General features: G+C 35.4%; 1 protein-coding gene across 3 annotated transcripts in view; it reads left to right on the top strand.

Annotated features, from left to right (window-relative positions):
• LOC136039305 (bridge-like lipid transfer protein family member 1) overlaps window positions 1-26,797 on the top strand; it is a 279,590-nt gene that overhangs the window by 137,533 nt on the left and 115,260 nt on the right. For all 3 annotated transcript variants that reach the window (XM_065722912.1, XM_065722913.1, XM_065722911.1), the window contains exons 29-33: window positions 7,997-8,847; window positions 16,125-16,310; window positions 19,376-19,667; window positions 21,111-21,656; window positions 24,650-24,769. In XM_065722912.1, the coding sequence (XP_065578984.1) occupies window positions 7,997-8,847; window positions 16,125-16,310; window positions 19,376-19,667; window positions 21,111-21,656; window positions 24,650-24,769 (1,995 nt within the window). The remainder of the gene's footprint in view (window positions 1-7,996; window positions 8,848-16,124; window positions 16,311-19,375; window positions 19,668-21,110; window positions 21,657-24,649; window positions 24,770-26,797) is intronic.

Raw genomic sequence — 26,797 nt, 5'->3', positions numbered from 1 at the left:
AGAAGTGGAAATTATACGATCTAAGCGAAAGTTTGTTGTATTTCATTGTCAGATTAAACCACCCAATTTTATTTATGTATGTAACCAAGCCAAAAACTGTCCTGGAACTACCAATCAGGAAAGCCAAGTATTTCAAAACTTTACAAAATCCTTTGGGGCATGACAGGAAATGCCCTCTAAACAGACCCGTGTCGATTTACCAAATTCCAACGGAAATTACTAACCAAATTCCAAGAAAATTAAGTCTCACTTGACTCCCTAAAATCAAATTCAAAGTAAAAATCCGTGCCCCAAATTCAGTTGCATCTCAACTATCATTTAAATTTTTATTCGAGTAATTCACAAAGTTCTTATTAGTACGATTAAAAATACCAATATGCTTTTATGAGTTGGGAGGATCAAATTAGCTAGTTTATTTCTCAAATCCTTTAAAGCCTTTGCAGACATTCTTCCAGAACCTTTATCCGTACTTTTTAATGATTAGATAAAAAAAACAAGCATTTTAAATGAAAGTAAGGAGCAACATTAAAACTTAGAACGAACAGAAATTATCCCGTATATGAAAGAGGCTGTTTCCTCCTCAACGCCCCACTCTTTACGCTAAAGTTTGACTCTTTCTCTTAACTCTACTTTTTAAAACAGTAAAAAATTTAGCGTAAAGAGCGGGGCGTTGATGAGGAAGCAGCCCCTTTCATATACGAAGTAATTTCTGTTCGTTTTAAGTTTTAATGTCGCTCCTTACTTCTGTTAAAAAAACTGTTTTTTTTTTTATTTAATTTCTGAACGTTTTTGAATCAATGCATGTTTTGATTTTGGCTCTCCGCAGATGAATAATTAAACCGAAATTTTAATATTTATTTTTTTGTCTAAAGTGCTTTCTCATAGTTTTGATCGAATTATTTTGAGAAAAAATGGAGCGGGGGAGGATGGCTAGTTGCCGTCCGATTTTTTGGTTACTTAAAAAGGCAACTAAAAAATTTTATTTTTTACGAATCTTTTTATTAGTAAAAGATATACGCAACTTACAAATTAGCTTACGTAACTAACTTCTGTATTCTCATGTTTTTTTTACGTATACGAAGGGGCTCACCCCTCGTTAGTACCTCGCTCTTTACATTAAAGCTTAAATTTTGTCCCAATTTCTTAAGAATGACCCCTGAATCACAAAAGCCGTAGAATAAATAGTTGAAATTACTAAAAATACTTTAGCGTAAAGAGCGAGGTATTAGGAGGAGGTGAGCCTATCGTATGCTTAATAATTTCTGTTCGTTTTAAGCTTTAATGCTTCTCCTTACTTTCAGTTGAAAAAAGCTTTTTCATATTTATTTTTTTTTAAATAATACTAGAAAATCCTGGGCTCCCTTCATGAAAATTTTCTTCCCCCATGACAAATTCCTCCAAGGAAAGTTCCCCCAACATATACCCCTCTTCTTCGAGTTACGAATTTGGAAAATAAGGGGAAACACCCCTAAACGTCATAGTATATTTTTTTATTTTTCAAAATGGCAAGTTTTTTTTTTTTTTAATGGAGAGTTGTGAGACAGAGTCAAACTTTAGCGTAGAAAGCAAGGCGTTGAGAAGGGAACAGCCCCTATCATATACGGAGTAATTTCTGTTCGTTTTAAGTTTTAATGTTGCTCCTTACTTTCAGTTGAAAAAACTTGTTTTTTTTTTATTTATTTCAGAATAGCGCGACTCATTTTTTCCGCCGATTGATTAGCTTTCGTCATAAATTAATACAGAAGTAAAAAGTGGGGCTATTTCAAAATGTAATGGGAAAATATATAATGGGCTATAAACTGTCGCTTAAAGAGGGGCGAGGGGTGGGGTATAGCAAAGCACTCGCTCTTAGGAATAGTATAAGTAGCTACTTATGGTTGTTTTAAGTTCTTTTCTGAATTTTTAGGCCTTCCTTCAAATGTGCCCCTCTCCTTATTTTTTACCAAAAATATAATTTAAAAGATCTACTGTTTAATACTGTAAAAACTTTAGCGTAAAGAGCGGGGCGTTGAGGAGGGAACAGCCCCTTTCATATACTGGGTAATTTCTGTCTGTTTTAAGTTTTAATGTTACTCCTTCCTTTCATTTAAAAAAAATCGTTTTTTATTTAATTTCTGAACGTTTTTTCAGTTAATCCATGTTTTGATTTCGGCTCTGCGCAGATGAATAATTAAAACGAAATTTGAATTTTTATTTTTTTGGCTAAACGGCTTTCTCATAATTTTGATCGAACGATTTTGAGAAAAATGAGCGGGGAAGGAGGCGCAGCTGCTCTCCAATTTTTTGCTACTTAAAAAGGCAACTAGAGCTTTTAGTTTTTTACGATGGTTTTCATTAGTAAAAATATACGTAACTTACGAATTAGCTTACCTAACGAACTTCTATATTCGCAGGTATCTATTACGTATATAAGGGGGGCTCGCCCACTTGTCAATACCTCGCTCATTACACTAAAGCTTAAATTTTGTCCTAAATCCTTAAGAATGACCCCTGAATCACAAAGGCCGTAGAATAAATAATTGAAATTACTAAAAAATACTTTAGCGTAAAGAGTGAGAGATTAGGAGGAAATGAACCCCTTATATGTGTAATATTTTTTGTTCTTTTTAAGTTTTACCGCTGGTCCTTACTTTCAGTTGAAAACACTTTTTCATATTTATTTTTTCATTGTTTTTTTTTTTAAATCATGCTAGAAAATCCTGCCCCCTCCCATTCATGGAAAATTTTCCTCCTCATGGCAAATTCCTCCATGGAAAGTTTCCCCAACATAACCTCCTCTTCTCAACCCCTCCTTCCAACCAAAAAATCCCACTGAAAACGTCTGTACACTTCCCAATAATCATTACTATGTGCAAACACTGGTCAAAGTTTTTAACTTGCAGCTTCTCCCATGGGGACTTTGGGGGAGTAAGTCGTCCTGAAAGACATAGTTAAAAGGTTTTTCAACTATGCTGAATAAAATGGCTATATCAGGATTTTGATGGCGCTAGAACTTTTCATTTCCATTTGAATGAGCCCTCTCGCAAAATTTTAAGACCACTGGGTCGGTACAATCACCCTTGGAAAAAAGAATTAAATAAATAAACACGCATCTGGGATTTGTGTTTTGGCAAAATATACAAAATTCTACATTCTTGTAGATAGGAGCTTGAAACTTGTACAATAAGGTTCTGTGATACGCTGAATCTGATGGTGTTACTTTCTTTAAGATTAAATGACTTTTAGGGGGGTTCCGTCATTTTCGAAAATAAGGTAAATTTTCTCAGGCTCGTAACTTTTGATGGGTAAGACTAAACTTGATGATGAGACTCACATATTTAAAATCGGCATAACAGTGCGATTCTTGAGATGTTCTGATATCAAAATTCTGTTTTTTAGAGCTTTGGTTACTATTGAGCCGGGTCGCTCCTTACTACAGTTCGTTACCACGAACTGTTCGAAATTACCTCTACTGGTAAGTTCGCTTTATGTTGGAAAAAAAATGATAAAAAGAAGTTTTTTAACTGAAAGTAAGGAGCAAAATTAACGAACAGTAATACTCCGTATATCAAAGGGGCTTTTCCTCCCTCAACACCTTGCTCTTTACGCTAAAGTTTGACTCTTTTTCTTAAGTTTACTTTTTAAAACAGTAAAAAACTTTAGCGTAAGGAGCAGAGCGTTGAGAAGGGAGAAAACCTTTTAATATACAGAGTAATTTCTGCTTGTTTTAAGTTGTAATGTCGCTCCTTACTTTCAGTTCAAAAACTTGTTTTTTTTTTTCATTTTATTTCTGAACGTTTTTGGATTAATACATTTTTTTTGTGTTTTTTTTCTGTTTCTCTGTTTGCCATTCTGGCATGTCCAATGAATTGTGGGACAGAATAGAGGCAGTTCAAAAAACGTGTCTAAGAATTATTTTCAAACAGGGTAAAGGGCCTTACATTTCCCTTCTTCGGAGAGCAAATCTAGTCACCCTTAAGGAAATGAGAGTACAAATTTCCTTATTATTTTGCCAACAATATCGTGCATAACCCTTGTACTACTTCTCCTTTCCGTAGTGAATATTTACCCACCCGCCGCGTCAGGGGCGGATCTAGGATTTTTTTTTTGGGGGGGGGGGGGTGTACATGAAAGGTTACTCCGATAAACTTGTGGACAAAGAAATACCAACAATTTAAAGGGAACTGCAACAATTTCTAAGTCGTGGGTAGGTAGTGGACATGGACTTTAATTTAATATAAAATCTGATGAGTTCTATTGAAATTAAAGTCAATTAGAAATATTGAAACAAAAAAAGTAAGTTTATAAGAACCACCTCGCCATAAAACACAATTAAAAGGTTGTTCACCCTCTACAAAAAAATAATATATTAAATCTTTTCTGCATAATTTTTAGCATTTGCACTTCTGGTGACTATAGCGAGTTACTGAAACTTTGTATTGTCAAAAAAAAAAAAATTAGTACCATATTTTGGTATCATACATTCTTTGGAACTAATTGTTGATTAAACATTAAGTAATAGTTCGTTTGATGGTGTAGCACGAAAAATAGAACAAAGAAATAGAAATATAATGCTTTCTTATTGTTGCTATTAGCAGCGGATTAAGTCAGAATTTTAAATCTCCCCTTCTTACGAATGAAAATTTTCGCCTCCCAGTTGGCATTTGTGGTAATACGGACAGATCCCCTTGATAAACTTGAATTTAATTAAATACTTTTTGGGGACATGTGTCATTAATAAAAATCTAATAGAGACTGCAAAAAGTAACTGAAACCTTGTTTCAAACTTGTTTGCAAAAAGAAACAGCCTTAATAACTAAAAACTTACTAAAAACTCGACTATTAAAAACCAAATATAAAAAAATTCGTCACTAAAAGAACCAGAGCAAGCGGTCCCAACCACAAATCTACTACTATGTCACGGGGAGGGTGCCCCCTGCATTCGCCACTGCCCCACGTTCTAATTCAACAAAAATCCCCCTTCTTGCCCAAATAAGAGTTTCCACTGAAAGATATAGAAGAACGTTCATCCTTCACATATTTGGAATTTTAAATTACTAACCCTTCGCTCTTATCGCTCCACTTTTAACTTATAGTTTTAATGCTTATTTTGCAACTGCAAACTTTACAATTCTTGCAAGGTAAACTAAATTGTCATTTTGTTTCAATTTGTTTTCCCGGTTTTAATTTAAGACTTTTTATGGTTTGACTTTTTTACTGATTGCAATTTTATGAGTTTAAACTGGTTTGATATTTATTACTGATTGGCATTCACCATTTTTTTTAATTTTTTTATTGAGACTAAAATGTGAATTTGGCCCTTTTGGGCTTGTGATAGCCGTTTTGTAGAAATAAATCTTGTCTTGTCTAAACGAAGATGAGATTGCTAAAGAAATAGCGAAACAACTGCCGACTATTCTATATAAGCTTTAAATTGTTGGTAAAACCAACAATAGTGAAATTAAACTAACCTAAGTAGATACCGTCGGAGCGTTCTGTTGTTTTGGGATGAAAATATCTTTAAAAGTTATCGAACATTCTTTCTCTATAGCAGAAAAGACAATTATCAAGAATTAATAAGGTACAAGTTGTATTAATTGCAACCCAGAATAATTCCCCATCCTAATAATTTTGATTGCAGTAAATCAATGACGTAAAATGAAAGACAAAGAAAAAACTTACATGTGGCGAATCACGAGCTTTTCATAATTCTCAAAAAGGTAAGGCAGATCCACAATCCAGCGTGAGCCTTTTAGAAGGTCTGACCCCAAATTTCTTCCAGAAGTGATAACTTTCAACACAAAAGGGGAATTTGTTCCAATTCCTTCGGAACTTGATTCGTCGTGAACCGAAGCATCCGTTAAGTCTTCTAACATATATTTTGGTAAACGCGGTCTGCCTCTAGCCCGATAATTTAATTTCAACTTTTCACGATGGGCCTGCACATTTGGCAAATGGAGCCCTCGTATATTTCTTTTTTTTCCCATGTTACTGTGGTCAATAACAAGAACTATATAAGAACTTTATTAGGGTTTTGACCATTTTTATCGGGGTTCACTTACTAAAGGGTTGAATTGTTTCTTGGAAAGGCCTTGGACTTGAGACTGGTCATTTGACTGCTTTAGTATGGGTAATTTTTATTGGGGTTTATTTACCAAGGGGTGGGATTGTTTCTTGGAAAGGCCTTGGACTTGAGACTGGTCATTGACTGCTTTTGTAGTTTGCTTTGGTAGTTCTACAGCAAGACTCGGGTTTTGCTATAACAAATTTAAATATTCTGGGGACATTTTGTTTCGTTCATTCGTTATTTTGTTTCATTCATTAGTAATTAATTAGCTTATTTTATATATTATTAATTCTTATTTCAGTACGAAGATTATGCAAAATTGTACTTATACTACAATACATAAATTTGTCCTGAATTTATTTTAATTAAACCAAAACGATAGATCAATCTTTTTAAAATAAAACCATTGCTTCTTATTCGGCCCTTGTGCTGTGTTCAATTTATCTCTAGGATTAGACGTAGCTTATCCTTAATTATTTATACAATACAATTTTCTTATATATTCATTAACCGGCAGTTTGGTGTCTGCACCTTACTTCTTCTCTAGACTCTGTTTAAACAGGTTAGAACTAAATAATGCTTGACTGAATCGCTCCTGAACAATCCGAGTGGTTAGCCCCTTGGTGTAATTTTTGCATTCTTAGATGCTCCGATTACAGCTCAATCTAACCTTTTGAGGGGAAATTTTGATTTCGGAAAACAAATATGTAAAGTATTTGAAGGGACTGCAGCCAGGAGGTATATATTATAGAAAAAAGCTTCTTATTGATGAATAGAAAATTTATTGCTCTATTTTTTGATACCCACAACAACAATGTCAAGCATAGCAATCTAGAATGCAAACCCGAAACAGGTTTTATAATTATTTTGGAATTATAGAAAAAATAACTGTCGGCTTTAAGATTTGATTATGCCAAAATATTCACCAGATTTTTTTACTTTTATTGACATAAAAACCGCCAAAATCACTAATTCAGGAACGTCAGGCAAACTCCAAATGTTTAACATGGGAGGTATAGGAAGATTCTTTCCGAGTCCGTCCAGCCTTAAGTTTTTACCACGATGTTTTGTTCCACAAATGCAACTTTCACTCAAAAAAGAATATACTGCAATATTTTATTTTTTACCGATGGGGAAAAAAATGAAGACTACAAGCTCCAAACCATGAGCCCGAGATTAGAAATTACAGGTTCTACCAACTGAGCTAGTCGGGCTTGTTAGATCGCTTTACAACTTTTTTTTTGTATTTGTAGATCAATACGAGTAGATTTCTAATAAACGAGTTTTCGGTTTTGAAACTTGCACTTACCAATTATATCGGTGAATTAGGAGCCTTTTCACAGTTTGCGTTGGATGCAATGTGTTTCTTGCTTCAACCCTGTTTTATCGATGGATGGAAACCATTTGAAACTATTAGGCTTGAGCAGATACGCAGGGGAGGGGCCTGGCCTTTCCCCCAGAACTACAACGAAAGTAGAACAGTTCAAAATAGGGATGAAACCTTTTAATTGACAGTGAACAGATATAAAATTTTATTTAACTGGATATTTCGAACACATATACAGTGTTCATCATCAGCAGTAAAACTCACTGTCTATATCTGTGAACTATATCTCTGTATATATATCTGTGTAACTATATCTCACTAAAACTCTCTGAACTATATCTCTTCACTGTCAATTAAAAGGTTTCATCCCTATTTTGAACTGTTTTACTTTCGTCGTGGAAAGGCAGTGTGGTCTTCGAAGTTATCTACCCCAGAACTATAGGATTTTTTCGGATTTATTAACACTTTTATGATTCTTGTTTTTTTTTATATTCTCAACGAAATCAGCCCACCTCCCCCCAATTCTCGCGTTTCTTCCATATTACTACACGAGAAACTCATTTGACGAGCGTTATGCACACAATCGTATATGGTCTTTAAGACTAACTTGTCTTATTATTTAGGCTGGCATTGCAAGTGGCTCTTTCCTGAAAAAATTTCAAAGAAGCGAAAGCACCGGGGGAGGATCTCCTTTGCCACCAACTGCTCAGATTCACCGACTTAATCCTGGGCTTGATGCACAAGTAGTATTTGCTCCTATGCTCTCAGCGTTGAAAATTCCTTGTGAGAAGCAGTCCCATAATTCTTTTTCGATCTCTGGCAGCGTCTCGGTGGTCAGTGGTGTTGATGAATTCAAAGTTGATTTGTTTGAAAGTGAATTCACAGTCACGTCCAATAAAGGTTTGAAGGGAAAGCGGCCGCTTGGAAAGTTCAGTATTAGCTTACCACCGGAAATTCCAGCGTTTACATGCGAGAAGATAACGTTCGAAGCTGAAGCTAAGGGAAGGCAAAATGATATAGGAGATGATAAAAACGACTCTAATACTACTGTTAGTTTTAATATCGGTGTGGGCTTCATAGCGCAGCAAGTAAATATGCCACTGCTAAGGTTAGCGCATCAGATTTACACAATGTATAATAACGCCCAGAATGCCTCCAACCAACTTCATGAGGATATACCACTACGTTCGATGCCATTAACTATACCGAATTCTGAGTCAGATGCAAGTGAAGTTGTTATGTCTAGTGCAAGTGAAAGCAGTCAAGTACTACCTGATTTGGAGCGTAGAAATTTTTCGCGTGCTTCTTCCACCAACAATGATAGCCCTTATGTCAGAAGTGGAGGGACGTCTATAAATGCTTCACTGACAGCTCTAAGAATCATGCCAAGAACAGTTCCAAAGTCGTGGAAGAAAATTTTTCAGCTGCTTGACCTTTATAAGGCAGTTCCGAACCTAGATATTGTTTTCCACAGGTAAGGCATTCATATATTGTTAATTTTGAATTCAATTTTTATTCAATTTTCAATTGCTTTTCACACAAAAGCAATAACAATTAAGCTTTTCCCCTTAAATCTGATCTGGGCCTACGTCCCAAGGCAAATGTACTTTCTGATGATTTCAGGCATCCGCCCCTATTAGAAAAATCTTCTAAAATGTCTAACAACGTCTCTTAAAATTACGGATCAAGGACAATATCTGAATAACGCTGTTGAAATTTTTATATAATTGTCAAATGGAGGGTGAAAAGGAACACGGTTATTAATCAAAACTTTTTGTCTAAATTTTGTTGTTCATCTAAATTTTTCAAATTAATATCTTGACTAAGGCATGACATATCTGCCATTAAAAAAAAAAAAAAAAAAAAAAAAAAAAAAAAAAAAAAAAAAAAAAAAAAAAAAAAAAAAAAAAAAAAAAACATCTGTAACTGCTGTATTAACAGCAGTTAATAAACAAAAGCCAAAGAGCGACGCGATATTAAGATGGATTCTATCTAAAAAAAATAGGGGTCTAACGCTTTGAAAGTCTATGGTTGGAGTTTGGGACTGTTAGAGCAACCGAAGAATAAAGATGCTTTGTTTAGATAAGGGTGGGGCAAATTGGTTAATTCAAATTTGTATAAATAACTGTAGTTCGAATATTTCAAATCGTGGGAGTATATTTTTGTTAGTATGTAACACAATAACGATTCTTTTGCAATAGTTATGACTGTTGCAAGTCACATTGCTATATTAATTGGTATTTTTGTACTGGTTCTGTTTTTCTTCTTTTGAATCAAGGCTCCTGTTACTGTGGTTTTTAATGAAATGTACATATACATTCAAAAGAAAAAGATCCATGTAAAATGAAACTGAAGACGCATAAAATTAAACTCATAACTAAAAAAGCCCTGTTGAAAAAAGAGGGTAGGTCAAATAGAAATTAAAAGGAGGGGGAATTTGATGGGAGTTAGGAGACAGAAAGAGAGAGAGAGAGAGATCGGTATATTTAAGAACTATCGTAGCATAGAGCTAAATTCAGTTTTTTCACAAAAATCATACATTTAAACAAAAATCACACATTACAACTCAGCATTAAAAACTGATGTGTAAAAAGGCACAAATGAGTTTGCGTATCGATTGGTTCGTACTTCAGGGGGTACAAGTTTATTTCGTAATCGAGTTCGGCTATTGGGAGGGGCTGGTTCGGGTAGTAAAGATCGGTGGCTCTTATTGGCTAGGATGAATTTTCCAAATTGGTGAATAAGGTGTTCCAGCCGGACTTTAAGTGGAGATAAATTTAATTTAGCGAGGGCTTGATCGTAGGGTATGCCACGGTCTCAGAGTATAATCCTTGTTGCTCTTTTCTGGACGCACTCTATGTCGCGTAATAGGTACGCTGTGCGGATAGCAGATGGACCCCACACCGGGCACGCGTACTCGAGCAACGGGCGAACATAACGCGTGTAGGCATGGAGAAGGCTTTTAGTATCACACCCAAAACGCCTCATTTTGGTAAGTGTCTGAAGGCTTGCATTAGCCTTGTGGACGGTTAAATTAATATGGGCACTGAAACTACAGTCACTAGTGAAAGTTACTCCTAAGATTTTTATTTCGTTCACAATCGGGAAAGGGACTAGAGGCAAATCTATATTCCGCTTCAGAGGGTTGAAACGAATTATCTTCGACTTGGCTACGTTAATGGCAAGATCATGACTTGAGCATTCGGTCTTTAGCTGATCAAATAACTGGTCTGAAAACTGCTTTGTTATGATAGTGTTTTCGACCAGGTAAGCGAGCACTATGGACAGATCATCTAAAAACTTGTAACGGTCGTCGTGATGGTTAAGCAGGGAATTAACTACAGCCAGGAAAATTATTCCAGCTAATTTTGTGCCTTGTGGGGCCCCGCAAGAAGTATCTGACCATGATGAATCCGAATCGTTTTCGTGGAGTGCAAAGACTTTTTGTTTTCGGCCAGTTAAGAAGTCAAGTACAAGGCCAAGGGTGCATCGTTTGGCCCCCATTTCCTGGAGATTCATGCCTGCAGTCCGGTGGCGGATTAGGTCAAAGGCCTTTCGGAAATCCACTGCGCAAATGTCGACGAAACAGCTACCTTTTTCAAGCCATTGGAGGACGCAGTCAAACATCCGTACAAGGTAGATTGTAGTACTACACTTGGGGAGTCCACCGTACTGGAATTTATCAATACGCCCATGAATTTGTTTAAGAAGAAACTTGAGTATAAAGGCCTCAGTTACTTTCGCCAAACAAGGTGTAAGTGAGATCGGGCGGAGATCGTCACATGCACTAGGGGCACGCTTCTTTGGAATAATTCTAATATAGGCCCTTTTCCACTGTAACGGGAAAAAGCCAGAAGCAAAACACTCGTTAATGATGCTGGACAGTGGTAACGCTATAAAGGCTGCATATTCACGTAGCAGTTTGGCAGGTAATTCACCAGGGTATGAAGATGTATTCGGTTTGATCTTCCGTAATTCTGTGTAAACATCAAACTCACTGACTATTATGGTGTTCTCAGGCTCACTTTTTTCAAGTATGGTGGACTTTTCATGAGCCGTAATAGTTGAATAGGTAGTACAGTATAATGTTGAGGTAATGTTGATACGTTACTTTGATTAATTTAAAAAACTTTCTGCAAAACAAGTTTTCAAAGAAAAGTAAAGAGCTCCGTTAACCAAAAATTATCAGAAATAAAGTCAAATAATCTTCCAAGCGTAAAACTTCCACGAATGACTATCAATAACTAAATTAAACTCAAAACGAACAGAAAGTACAATAAATAGCCGAGTCAAACTCAAAACGAGCAAAAATTAACATGAGTAGGGGTGGATAAACCCCATGCCTTCACGAAACCATAACATAATTTGCGCTTTACTGAAAACAAAATACGTTTTAACGTTCTCACTTATTTTTTCTTTCATAAATAAAACATTATCGAAACTTTAAGGAATAAATATCAGTATATGTCAATAAAACTGACAATCCATGGTCCTTTGTTTGCTTCTTTTTCTTTTTTTTTTTGGTAAAGCACAAATTATATTCTGGTCTTGAGAAGGAACGGGGATTATCATCCCTTTGTGGATGAAAACTTGTTTTGTGAAAAACTGGAACTATACGTTTCCAATCAAATGAGCCTCTTCTAAAGTTCACACGACCACCCCTTCCAAAAAAACCTTATATGCCCCTGGGCTATAACATATAACCCTTACCCCCAGACTCTGGGGTATTCTGTCAACCTGAACAAATGGCTATCTCAAAATTTCTATCGGATGTATTTGTGTAAAATACGACGTCGATGGGTGGGGAGTGGCAGCCCTTTGATTACTTTGACTCTTAAAGAGGGTTCTGGTTTTCTGCTAGAACATCTGGTTTCAATCCAATGAGCCCCCACCGGAGTTTGTACGATCAACCTTTCCATAAAAACCTTACATGCCCTTGGAGCATAACGTAAAAACCTTTCGCTGAGGGCTGTTGGTGGGCTGTCATTCTCAAAGACATAATTTCCAGGCCTTTTAACTATGATGAACAGAATGGCTATCTCAAAATGTTGATTAGATGTTTTTTGGGAATTGTTGGTCGTGGGGGGCGGCATGCTCTCCAATTACTTTTGACTATTAAAAAGGGCACTAGCCCTTTCAATTTCCATTCGAATGAACTTTTTTCAAGTTTCTACGACGAAAACTGGTCATCTCAAAATTTTTATCAGATGCATTTTGGGAAAGTACTATATGTAGGGGGATATCCGCCCTTCGATCATTTTCAACCTGTAAAAGGGCACTAAAACTTCTAATTACTAATTCAATGAGCCCCTCTGAGGTTTTTACGACCATCCTTTCTATAAAACCCTTATATGTCACTAGAACATAACTTACAACCCTTGTTTTGTGGGCTGTGGGGCGGGAGGTGTCATCCTCAGAGACACAATTTTCGGGCGATTTAACTACGCTGAACAAAATGGCTATCTGATAATTTTGATAGGATGTTTTAGGAGAAATGGTGGGCATGGGAGGGGGATAGGTCCCCCTCTAATCACTTTTGGCTATTAAAAAGGCTACTAGCACTTTCAATTTCTAATCGAATGAACCCTTTTTGTCTAAAAAAAAGTCTCTGCGACGGCTCCTTCGATACAAAGTGCCCTGGTCTAAAAAAAAACAGTAAATGAATAAAACATTGTGCCCACATCTCTCTTTACTTAGGCAGCGCTATTGCGCTGCCTATGATGATCTGGGTAAACTTGGTTTTCTTCGGTCTACATCGCTACTTCACGGGAAATAAAATATAGTCTAGTATATGCTAAGAGTGCCGAAAATTTTGAATTGATTAGAGACATGTATATTTAAAAGCTTTCTTTCACCCTCCCCCTCTTCCCTTAACCTGAATCTGGGCCGACTTACTCCCCTCCCCGAGACCTGATTCTAGGTCTACTTGTCTCTCCCCCCTCGAAACACTCTCTGCTGGTTTCAATTTGATTCCCAAAAGCATTTTATGAGGTCACAGATACGCAGTTTCGATCACAAGGGGATTCATAATATTGCTTGATTTATCTCACAAATTAACCGTGAATAAATTGTAGGTTCCATAGGGACTTTGAGTGCAATGTTTGGATGACTGGACGAAAACCGTTTTTAATCCTCCCCTTTTATCTCCTTCATCTAAGTAAAAAATTGAGGTCTCCCTAACGCTCCGTGAAAGTTTCAACTTGGTGTCACAAGCCATCCCAATTCTAAAAACACTATTTTGATAGGGTGGGTGGATACCTACACAGTGTCTCTTAATTTAACTCTCTACTTAGACATGAATAGATTTTAACTCCCATGGGAGCTTCAAGTGCAAAACGCTTAGATGGATGCGAGACATAACAAGTTTAGCCACACCCCTCCGAAAACAGACTTTGACCCCCTATTCCTACTGGCACACACAAACACTTTCAGAAAGTAGTAACTTTATCCCCCCTCCCCCCAGCTGCTCTTGGATATTGCAGATTGGCTATTTTTACGGTATGGATGGTATGGATATTCATAATGTCCTCAGGTTTATCAGTACTTTCTCCCCTAAGTCAAAATATTTAGATCCAGTCGATCCCTCAACGCCGTCTGAAAGGGTCAACTCAATTATCCAAGTCGTTCTTTGGATATATATTTCAACTGTATCGGAAATCTAACAGTATTTTATGTTTTTGTGTTTTCAGCAAACCGCTAGTTTTGAATAATTCTATAAACATAGAGATAATTTTTCAACTTGTTCATTTGTAGTAGATTTATAGGAATGGTACTTGCGGTACATAGGCTCCGAAATAATTCCTTATCGTCTTAATTTTCAACTTATCGCTTTAACTCTATCGGTAAAACTTGTTTTTATTTTAAATTTATATAGATAAAGGGCTTCCTTTCTGTGCAATACACATAGTATTGATTCTTGAATGCAATCAGATATGGCATTATTGTGCTCAAGAAGTTGTTTAGAGGCTCCATCGGTTGACTTAAGTTTTTTGAGAAGTAGCATGAATGGACTCAGTTATACTGACCGCCACAATTCCATGTTGAGATAGGATAAAACAGGGAAGGAGCTAGGACCGATAATCTCACACAAGACTCAAATTTCACTTGCAATTGTAATCTGGTATTCTTTGACAATACAATGATTGACTACATAACGATGCTAAGCTATCACTAATAAGAAACAAGTTATCAGCAATTCGGAGATTATTAAAAAGCTTATCTCCAAAAGTGGTATTTCTGAGGAGGTTCGAATTCAGCTCACCAGTAATCACTGAACCATAGACAACGGTGAAAGCATTTCATTAGCCCAGAATTTTGACAAGCGAAGATCGGTAAATTACCTATGTTACTCCTTGGTATATCAAAGCAAACTAGAATTAGACTCCCTTTATCACACCTTGTAAGTAGGGCTGCAGCCGCTTGTCATCAGTTTCAGTGTGCTGAGCATTATTTAAAGGAACATTTGTCATATTAAACACAGACCGTTAGATAGTTGGTCTTGAAAAACTATGCGAATCAACTGTCAAAATTGCTCTTTAGATTGTCCATGATTAAAGATTAGAAACACCGATAAGAGGATCCAGTTCCTGCAACGTTGTTTCTTGAAGAAAAACTATTTGGTGAGTATTACTGAATAAAAGAATCTACTGAGTGTGAAGAAGTGCAGAGCAGAAATTATTGCTTGTGATTAGCAATATTCATTGGTAAGGCTTGGATATACTGGCTCACTTAGCCGGCACAAGAGCTAATAGCACAAAAATCCTTAGCATTTCGCATCTCACAGAACTAGTGAATTAGCGTTCAGAGCTAAGTAGAATTATAGGTTTGGTAACACTGTCTTAGGTGAAGATGAAGTTTCAAATTTAGACTGAAGTGGCTTTCATTACATCTGATATTTTAGGGCTTTGGAGACAAAGTCACACACATGAATAGCAAGATTTGTGGAATAAATTTCGGGAGAAATATCTCCGAATTCCAAACAACAGTAAATGGACGATCACTAAGAAAAGGCTGAAATAAGTTGCCTATATTTTTCTGCTGTCTTCCACCCACAACAGAAGCTCGCTTACTCGTCTTGTTCCTGTCCACCAGAGTTCCATTCCTATTTATGGTGGTTTGCAATGCTAGAGAGATAGGACCAGAACCTGTGGGTCCCTGTGTTATTTTATTTCAGGTTAACAAAATAAGAAATTAAATGTAACCATTACAATTCTACTGGGGATTTTCTACCTGCTTGGCAGAAAAACTACATACCATGTAATTGTAGATAGTTAGTATACTTTTGTAGATAGTATACTTTTTGATTTCCCCACTTTTCTTCTTTAAAAATAATTGTGTTTTTGCGCCAACTTTGTGTTTCTGCTTGTCATATTATCTGTAAAAAAAATTCTGGAAACATTTGGAATCCTTACTTTATCTCAAGCAGTTTTTAATTTGAGTTTCATGTTGGTTTTCTAAATGATTACATGCCATTCATGTTAATCTTGGCTTTTTATTATGGAATTCAATACTTGCATAACGTAAGCCTGTTTATCACCAAGTGCTGAATTAACTTTGTATCCTTTAGTTATTGGCAGTTAATAATATATATATATATATATATATATATATATATATATATATATATATATATATATATATATATATATATATATATATATATATATATATATATATATATATATATATATATATATATATATATACAATTAATTAATTAATAGACAATTAATTAATAGAAACATCTTTTAGAGTTGATGAGAAGCTAATTCGACAGCGAAAAAGTACTAGAACAAGTCAAAAGCAAACGGAAAAATCTCGATATTCTGCAGCTGTCTTCGGGGTTATTAGATTTGCTCGTGTGCGTCTTCTTGCAACGTTGAGTGGGCTCAAACTGGAAGCTGATCTTTCAAATATTCAATCGTCTTTAAACTACAAGTGAGTACAATTCCTTCATATGAATAGGGTCACAGGGAATGAATAACTTGTTATAGGTGAAGCTAGCGTTAGCGTCAAAAGGAAAAATCACCAACGGTGTATTTCATTTGTCGTTGATGTTTTTAATCTACCCTAAACCATAAGATACTTGATGTAGGGGAGGGTAAAGAAAGCAGAACTTTGTCGCCTGTAGACAAACGGCTTTCTTTTTCAGACTGGATTGTGAAGTAAATGATTCTTGAAAAAAAAATGCAGATAGACTATTGCTCAAATAGAACGGTCAACTTTTGTTCTATAAAATATCAGATTAATTATATAAATCATCCAATGTTCTTTAACATTTCCTATTTTTCTAGTGAAGTCGCCAGGTATCGCACGATTTGTGGTTCTAATAATTTTTAAATTCCATCTCCTCACGTTAAATCGCTAAAAAGTTCCGGCAAGCAAACTATTTTATCCTAAAAGGCATAACCTTCAATGTTAATGTCAATTGGGGGAGGGGTCATATACCACCGAGTGCCCCGTGTCTCCCCTCTAGGTTCAAAAAATGGTTTTGGGGGTATTTTTCATTATAAAAACAAAAAAAAATGAAAAAGGACAATTTACCCCTCCCCTAGATATTGTTAATTACCTTTACCCCCTCCCCAGTTTTATTGAATTGATCCCACTGAATTTTATATTATATGTTATTATTATTAATAATAATACTTTCTTTTATTTGTTCTAAGTATCCGTCTAGAGCAAATGCACGAACAGCTTTTCTAAAAATCAGGATTTTTCCCTTTTAAGCACTGGTTAAGCACCCTTTTAAGCACTACTACGAGTAGCTCTGCCAAATCCTTGAAGAAAATTTTTTTTAAAAGAAGAAATAATTGTGTCACTGATTTTAGATTAATTTGTACAGATATATTTCAAAGAAACAGGTTAGCTGGGGAGCTAAAACAAAATTTGATCTTGACAGGGAAAAGACCATAAGAAACCCGTTTGTTTATTTCTTTTTCGGATAATTAATAGCTGCCTTTGAATCTGTTTAGGGGGGCCTGTAGCCCTAATCCTGGTCGTCGCCTGAATTATATATATGTCAACGAATGATTTATTGAGGAATTCTTTCCAAATAATTTCTCAGAAAGCATTCTAATTTTTTTATAAATTAATCCATTTTCAACGCCTATAAGTTCATATTTTATTGTTTTGTGTAGGATCTGTTGGACGACAATATGACTAAAGGGTGTTTTTCTCTTGACTGTTTATTTTCTTAGTTCAACCTAATATCTAACTTTGTGGGCCGAATTTCGATGAATCAGGGAACAGTTAGCCTTTTTGTCAACATTATGGCCTCCTGGTATATGCAGGATTTCTCAAACCCACCTGGTTTGATCTGGTATGACCCCCTTTACAGGGGGTCTCAAACCTGGTTTGATCTGGTATGACCCCCTTTACAGGGGTCTCAAAACCTTTGCAGATAATTCGAATTAAAATGAATTAGAATGGAATAGTTGTGTTGAAGTTCTTTCAGGTTCAGCACGCTCGGTTCTTTCATTATAATGGACAATTTTCCAAAATATTTGACATCTGGGAAATATATTGAATAGTACGTCGGGAGAGTGGCAAATATATTGGAAATTTGGACTTCGATGAAAAATGGATTTAAATGTGTTTTATGCTTGTACATATATCGGTACCCCATCTAGATGTTTGTGAGCATAGGAATATTACTATTTATAGTGTTTATTATTTGTTTGCCTATCATTTATTTGCCTATGCGGGTGCCTTTCCTTTTGGACCAATACACGGTTTATCTTTCAGGGAGTCACGCCTGCCTAGAGTCTCAGGCAGGTCGACCCAAACTTTAAAATTGACATAGGACCATTAGATTGCCTGAAAATGAGAGGTAAACAAGGGACACTTACCTATGGTGTAAGGCAGGTTGAAAGCAATAATCTAGAATTGAAACATGAGACCGTTAATTTCGCCTAGAATCAGAGGCAAACAAGCGTCTAAAGTCAAAATGGGGCAATTCTGCAATGAGCTTCAGGCAAGGCAATTGATTCAATTTATAAACTTTGACATTTGCTAGACTAATATAAAATTTTAATTGAATGTTAGTTGAACAACAAGTTGACTGAAATGACAAAGGGGAATAAGAGGTCCAAAGCCTACATGCCTCGAATGTTATGCAAGTGAACTTGCAATTACAAGTTAGGATAGTTTGGCACACAAAAAAGTTCAACTATTTGTGCTTGACTGTCTAGGCTTTTTCACAAGCTCAGGTAGTTTTACCAACAAAATACTCAGATAGTCAGTAAAATATTTTTATCAGGTTGTAGCATCGCTGAACAGAACTACTGCTTTTGGATAAAGATCTGACATTATGTCAATCACAGTCATTTACCCTTCAATAACCTCCACCTGAGAATTTTTTCCCTTTGAGCCAAGGGTCTGTCAAGGCATGAAGACAGACATGTAGGTACACTCTTCGTCTGAAATTCATAGAGACGAAAACGTCTGAAAAAGTCCTATTAAAAAACAGTTTTTTGGTTGTTGCATCAACCACTAACTCTTCCTGATACATTTAATCCATCTAACCTAACTGCTGATTTAGTCCAGTGAAGGTTAAGTATATATATATATAAAATCCTGTCATTAAAATTGGATAAGGACTGGAATTATACCGGGAACTTGAAATGTGACTGGTACCGCAGAGTATGGTATTATAAAAGTAAACATTTAGAGAAAAAGAAACTCGCATGTGAAGCAAAATCTTTCTAAATGAAAAGTTAAAACTACAAACCAGAGGACTTTTCTTCTTTTTTAAATACTTTGTAACGCCAGGGATCTTGACGTTCGATGTCCCACTAGTCCTTTTGATCAGCTTAATCTTTTGTTTTTTACACCTTTTGGTTTGAGCATTTGCTTTGAGAGATCAACAGATGGTTTTGATGGAAGACTACCCTTAGGAAGTCAGTTGTAGCTCAATAAATTCACTTTGGTAATCTTTAAAGGCTAATTGTCTTCATATAATTTTGTTTTCATTGTTATTTTTACATTTATTCCAAACATTCTAGACAAGGGCTTTCTACGACACTGCAAAAGCCAGACATCGAAAACTCTCTCAGCTGTCACTTAGGCCAAGCAATGATTGTTTTATTGGAAGGCATTGCACCAAATCAGCAAACGGTTGTCAAATTCACGGTCGGAAAATCTCAAGGCTTGTACTCTGTGCAGTCAAAGAGTAGTGATGATTTAAATTCAGCCCTGTTGTCAGTAGGCCTTATATCTGTGGATATTCCTCAACACCCAGCCGTTTTGCATGGCATGATGACTAGAGGAACCAAAGAGTTGTCAACGACATTGCAGGTAGGAACAAAACTTTTGTAAATAACTTTTAACGGTTAGAGATACCGTATGTGTTAGCTTAGTGGCTAGTATCCGTACTTCAATCAAATATGGAAAATATCGGTGCGAATATTTTGGCTGTAAAACTGATAGCCTTCACTATAAAACTGATAGTCTTCAGCGAAATATAATGTAAAACATAGAAAAGAAACTAACTCACCCAAAAACTCATTGATAAAATATCGATCAAACCAAACCACAAAAAAATATATACATGTATATATATATATATATATATATATATATATATATATATATATATATATATATATATATATATATATATATATATATACATATATATTATATAGTGGATGATTGAAAGCCAGTGTGACCTTCGTCATTATTTACTTTAATTTGTAATTTTTTTTAATTCTGTGTAAATGGGGCATGGCTTTTCTATTTTGGAAGAGTTTGGTAGACTGCTTGTCATTTGTAATATAGGGGAAAAAATACCAAAAACTAATATGTCCGAAGCAGACAAATTATAAAAGATTATTGGAAAATTTCTTATTTCCAATATTGGGGCGGTCTTAACAATCTTGAATTTCTCTCTTCGGTTTTCTGGTGCTTGAATACATGCCAATACATACATGTCTGGACACATGACTATTATTCCATAAAGGAGTGAATTTAGTAAGCCATGACAGCAATCAATTTAGTTGGTAAGTGATTAGTACTGTAACAAGTTCTTAATGCTAGTAATATTTGTCAATATACAATTGGGCAGCTGTAATTGCAGAAAATCATGCCTCTCTCGAGACATGGATTAATGTCTTCCAAATTAATAAGTAGGAAAAAAATCGAAATTCCGACGTTCTAAGTCAATTTGGGTATCTTACCAATCTTTTTCACAGTCAAAAATGCCTATTTTACTTGCCCCCTCCCCCATCTATTTGTTTCTTCCCCGCTCCCACTAAAGAAATAATGTTCCTTTTATTTGCACATATGCGCTTGTCCTGACAAAAAAAAAAAAAAAAAAAAAAAAAAAAAAAAAAAAAAAAAAAAAAAAAAAAAAAAAAAAAAAAATGTCGCCTTTTTCATGTAAAATATATCATCTGCTCTTTTTTATTTCATTTTTGGGTTTGAAAGCTTCATAATAGTTACCAGTATATCAGAATTAAATGGATCAAGATGGACACTTTATGGGTATTGGTACGGTATAATTGGGTATTTTAAAAGTGTAATAAGACTATGAATCATTTGTTGTATGTTGTGCTGTTGTTTCTCAGTGTAAGAGGAGAGGAGGCTTTTCTTCGTTGATAAAATGTCGGTTCCTTCAAGATGAAATGGTAACTGAACGTTTTTTTAATAATAGTTTATAACCGTTAGATAATTACTTGGAAAATGGCTTTGTATTTAGCCGCTAATGAATAAAGCCAACATGTTAATTTTCTTTTTTAGGAATTCAGAAATAACAGAATTAGTAGCCGCTCTACAAGAACGACATCTGATGACGTACCTAACTTCCAAAAACCTTCACCATTCCCCGAAAAGCGAATGGGATCTACTCTGCGTTATCTCCCTGAAACAGACTTCTTTCAACCACTTGCCATCCAATTTTCTGTTATGGTCGATCGAATTGTGGTATCGGCTGCACTTTTACCATCTTTGGAAGCTGAATACCAAATGGAGTCGCTCGTCAGCTCTGGAGTGACCGGCTCACAAGCAAAATTCACACTGGACTTAAATAAGCATTCCTTAAGTTTTAATACTAAACTAGAGTCATCACGACAAATTCCACCCTCGGCTTGTATATCTTTACCGTCTATACATGGAGAGGCGGAATACTTGCAGGAATCCATTTCTTCTGATAAGTCACTAGAGAGTAAGATGGTTCTTCGAAAAGGTGGCTATATTAAAGCCACTGCTGACATCGGAATCCTGGAGCACAGTTTGACTACAGACCTTCTGAATCATTTAGTACTTGTTCAAAAAGTTTTCATGCAGGTGTGCTTTTTGTTTTACCTTTAAAATCTGTATATAAAGTTATTAGTGCTTCCTTTGTGGCTCCATTACAGTTAAATCAAGCGCTGGCATTTCAGTGGGAAATACGGGAAGTGGGAGGTGAAAGGAAATAAAAATTTAAATTTTCTCTTTCTCTATTCTCTACTATCCATACAATTTGACAAGGAAATAAATTAAATGTGAAAAATTTGACATAAAAACGGATAAATTGTAATTCTTTGGCATTTTTTACAATCATCAAGAAGACTGTTGGATATGTAATTTTATTGACATGGTTATGGTTTTAGTTTACAAGATATCATTATTTTCTAGACAGAAGCAGCTCCTTTTTTGCGGAATTTCAAACATTTTTGCTAAATTTTTATACAGTGCAATGGTGCCATTTTCTTTTTTTTTTATTGGCATATTTTTTTTGGCCAGAACCGTATGAATAATTTAGAGTAAGGTAATTCTAAATGGGATGCAGGACTTGGATCTTGGAGTTAAGAGCACCAAAGGTGTATTATTTTTGCATTCTTTATGCTGCAAAAGTAATTCAATTGCAGATAATTTTGCTTCAAGAAATGGCAAGGATATTTTCTATTTTATTAAATTTGTTTAATTAAAATTAGCTCTTTAGTCCAAGTATCTACCTGGACGGTTAATTTGGAAAAATTAGAAAAAATGAGGTATTTTTAACTTACGAACGGGTGATTGGATCTTAATGAAATTTGATTCTTGGAAGGATATCGTGTCTCAGAGCTCTTATTTTAAATCCTGACCGGATCTGATGAAATTGGAAAGATTTGGAGAGGGAAACCTAAAATCTTGGAAAACGCTTAGAGTGGAGGGATCGAGATGGAACTTGGTGGGAAAATAAGTACAAGTCCTGGATACGTGATTGACACAAGCGGAATGAGTCCACTCTCTTTGGGGGAGTTGGGGGAGGATTAGTTCTGAAAAGTAAGGTATTTTTAAGTTGCGAAGGAGTGATCGGATTTTAATAAAATTTCATATTTAGAAGGACCTCGTAACTCATATCTTTTATTTTGAATTTGGAGTGGATCCAGTGTCGTTGGAGGGAGTTGGGGGGAATCTTGGAAATGGCTTAGAATCAGGAATAAACTTGGTGGGAATAATAAGCACAAGTCTAAGATACGTGACTGACATAACCGGACCGGATTCGCTCTCTTTGGGGGAGTTAGGGGGGGGGGGGGTTAATTTGGAAAAATTAGAAAAAATGAGGTATTTGTAGCTTACGAACGGGTAATCAGATCTTAATGAAATTTGGTATTTAGAAGGACCTTGTGCTTCAGAGCTCTTTCTTCTTTACTTTTAAGCTCTTTATTTTAAATACTGACCAGATCCGGTGACATTGGGGGGAGTTGAAGGGGGAAACCGGAAATCTTGGAAAACGTCCAAATTGAGGTATCTTTATATTACGAATGGATAATCGGATCTTAACGAAACTTGATATATAGAAATATCTTATGTCTCAGATGATCTATTTTCAATTCGAATCGGATCTTGGGACATAGAGGGCTGGAAGGAGGAAACAGAAATCATGGAAACCGGAAATCTTGGAACACGCTTAGAGTGGAGAGATTGGGATGAAACTTGGGAAGAATAATCACAAGCTATAGATACGTGATTGACATAATTGGAACGGATCCGTTCTCTTTGGGAGAGCTGGGCGGGGGGTGTTAATTTGGAAAAATTTGAAAAATTTAGGTATTTTTAACTTAAGAACGGGTGACCGGATATTGATGAAATTTAATATTTAGCAGGAATTCATGCCGAAAAGCTCTTATTTCAAATCCCGACCAGATCTGTTGACTTTAAGGGGATTTGGAGGGGGAAACCAGAAATCTTGGGAAATGCTTAGAGTGGAGAGATCGGGATGGAACTTGGTGGGTAGAATAAACAAATGTCGTAGATACGTGATTGTCGTAACCGGACTGGATCCGTTCTCTTTGGGAGAGTTAGGGGGTAGGATTCAGTGCTTTGGCAAGTTTGGTGCTTCTGGACGTGCTAGGACTATGAAAGTTGGTAGGCGTGTCAGGGAGCTTCACAAATTGACTTGATAAAGTTGTTTTCCCAGATTCGACCATCTGGGGGGCTGAAGGGAGAGGAAAAGTTAGAAAAAGAGAAATTTTTAACTTACGAGTGGGTGATCGAATCTTAATGAATTATGATATTTAGAAGGATCTCGTAACTCAGAGCTCTTATTTTAAATCCCAACCTTCAATAAGCCTCTGATTTTCCTTTTAAATCAATCTATTGATTCTTAGGATTTTGCTAGAGCTCATGCTATATGAGCTCTTGATTCTTCCGGCCTCGTCACAAGTGCCATATGAGATCTTAGTTCTTGTTTATAATTCGTTTTAGTTTTTGTTGTTGTTTTTTTTTAGTTTTTAAGATTGTGCTTTTTCACATTCTTTTTAAATTTTGACGTTTTTGCTTGTGTGTTTTCCCTATTGCAACTATTGCAAGTGCTAAGCCGTCTTTAAGGGTAAAATTTAAAGTTTTTGCACAATACTTTTCCTTTTGAAATCTATATGGCCTGAATTTGTGTTTATTTTATTATTATTTTTTTTTATTGATATTGTCTGAGTTAAGAGAACAGGTATTAAAAAAAAACATATATTTTGAATGAAATCAGACAGTAGGAAACAGGTAGACCGAAATGATCAGCTTCACAGAGCCCCTTAAATAATGCCTTTTGGAATATAAACAGCTGAAGTTGAAAATTAAAGAAAACGTATTTTAAGCAAAACAAAAATAATCAATATATATATTACAAAATCACTACAAAAAATACTCATATCCAAATAATTTTTTTCGCTTTGAAGCGCTGAAAAGCAGCATAAGTTTACCTTTTCTTATATTGCTGGAATCCCTAGCGCTGGAGGGTTTTATTCTTTACTTTTTTTATTTTAAATTTATTTCGTGTAAAGAGAAGATATATTAAAACTAATGCTTATACTTTTTTGTAGGAAATAAATGAGGTCTTACAGAAAGTGTCTGGTGGTGACAAGCTTGTTCCTATTTGGGAAGAAGAGGTGGATCTTTCGTCATCGAAACGTCTGTTATATACACTGACTATTCATATGAAGGTAGTTATTTACTTATTACGAAAGCCAAACGTTTTTCCATTGAACGGACAAATTTGTCCATTATTTTGTGGTACAGATTTCATAATCTTTAAATTAAGAAGATGTATCACAAAATTTCTAGTAATCATAATTTTTTTACATTTCTGTCAGAATTTTTTGATACATGTGAGATTTGCTCCTTGATAGCTATGTCCTGAAGTTATTTCAATCCCATTACATACTAATCGAGTTTCTATCAGACCTATGACAAAGTATATTAAAGCCTAGTTCTTTGTTTATGTACTTTGCTATTGGTTTGAACTTCTCAGCATCAAAATAATTGGGAAATTTTTTTTGGAGAACCTCAACGATCACATTTTTAAGTTTGTTCTCACCGTTATCAGAAAATAGATCGATAAATATGTAAATTTATTAAAAATTTTGCTGAGTAATAAATTTAAACAATAAAATAAATATATACCCTTCAAGGCTCTAGGGCAGAGAATGCAAAAAGAAAGAAAAGAAAAAAAAGAAACATGAAAATGGACAAAAAAATTCACGATAGAAAAAGAAAATAACGAACAGCCACCCACCTTTGGCTATTCCCCGAAACCAAAGCAAAGTTGCTTGTGCAACAAACAACACACTTTTATATTTCCATTTTTTCTCAGGGGCTTCGACCGGAACAATGAGGAATCTTAAAAAAAATCCAGAAACTAAACTTTATTTAAACTATTTGTGGTGGCACCAAATGTTCCAGACAACATGAGTGGCAGTCAGGGGATCGAAGCTGAATCCGAGTGACGGAATGGATAGATTTCGATTGTTGCCAGAATTGTGAATGTGATATATAGAATGATTAAAGATAACAGATGGACTAGTTCTTAAGGCCACAATAACATCACTGTGTCGTTAAAGAAATTTGAAAAATGCTCATAAAAGAATATGAATAGTCTGTAAATCAAGTTACGGCTTATTAGCACAACTATTTGTTTCAGGGACATGGGCGCCCAACTGTATCCTATACATTAGAGAGAGGCATCAGAAAGGAAGAAAAGCTTGATATAGCAGAACAGGAAGAGATATAAGATCGAATTAAGCAGCGAAACAACATTTCTAGAATTGATCTAGGAATAATGCAATTTGAGCTTCTTAAGGGTTCCAAAATTCCACGATATCTTCGTATTAACTAAACTAATATGATACACGAAGGAGAGATTCTCATGTCATCGAGAAGAATGCCTAGGAACTGGACATACTTATCCCTAGGTCTACTGAGAGAACCCTCAAAAAATAAATTTCAGATAGTTTTGAGTGACCCAGAGAAATTCGTGGGAAAATCAGGAAGGTGGACTTAGCACATCAATGGCAATTAGTATTGAACCATGGAATTGCTCTCTTAGGCAAAACAGTCAATTTGATGTATATCTCAGGCTCCGTTCTCACAGCAATGCCAATGGTATTGTTGTCAGCAAAATAAAGAAGAGTGTCCTCATCTACTGATTGAGATCTACATATTTGGGCATGAAAATATTTTGGGCTTCATAGTCAACAACAAAGTACTAGTCCTTCGTTCATAACCACAATAACAAGTTCATTAACATAATTAGTAAAATGGTCATAAAACCGAATCTTGTGCGACACCAGACACTGGTGTCCCACAAGTTGTTACCCGATTTAAATTTTACCTGAGAATAGAAACGCAAAAAATATTTTTTTGGCTCTTTGACGTTTAGTAAGGACGTGTGGTTTGTACGAGAAAAAGGTTCAATTAAAGATCTGAATACGACTACACAATTTCTGATAGTATAATCTCCCTTCTCTAGCTATTTGTGTGAGCAAGATAAGATTAATATAATTACAGTTTGGAAGTAAAGTCAACAGCTCTAAACAAATTAGAAAAAATCATTAGGTGAAAATAACGACGAAGACCCTATATTTTTTCTTGTTTTTGGTGTTTGTCATTAAGTGAATCTACAGATATTGTATACTCAGAAGGGTGGAATTGTAGACTAAATTTAAGCAAAAAAATCACGTAACATCTTTGGA

This window comes from Artemia franciscana, chromosome 19 (assembly GCF_032884065.1).
Source record: "Artemia franciscana chromosome 19, ASM3288406v1, whole genome shotgun sequence".
In the NCBI taxonomy this organism is placed as follows: Eukaryota; Metazoa; Arthropoda; class Branchiopoda; order Anostraca; family Artemiidae; genus Artemia; species Artemia franciscana.
The sequence above is the reverse complement of the archived record's forward strand: the minus strand, read 5'-3'. Positions and strand labels throughout refer to the sequence as shown.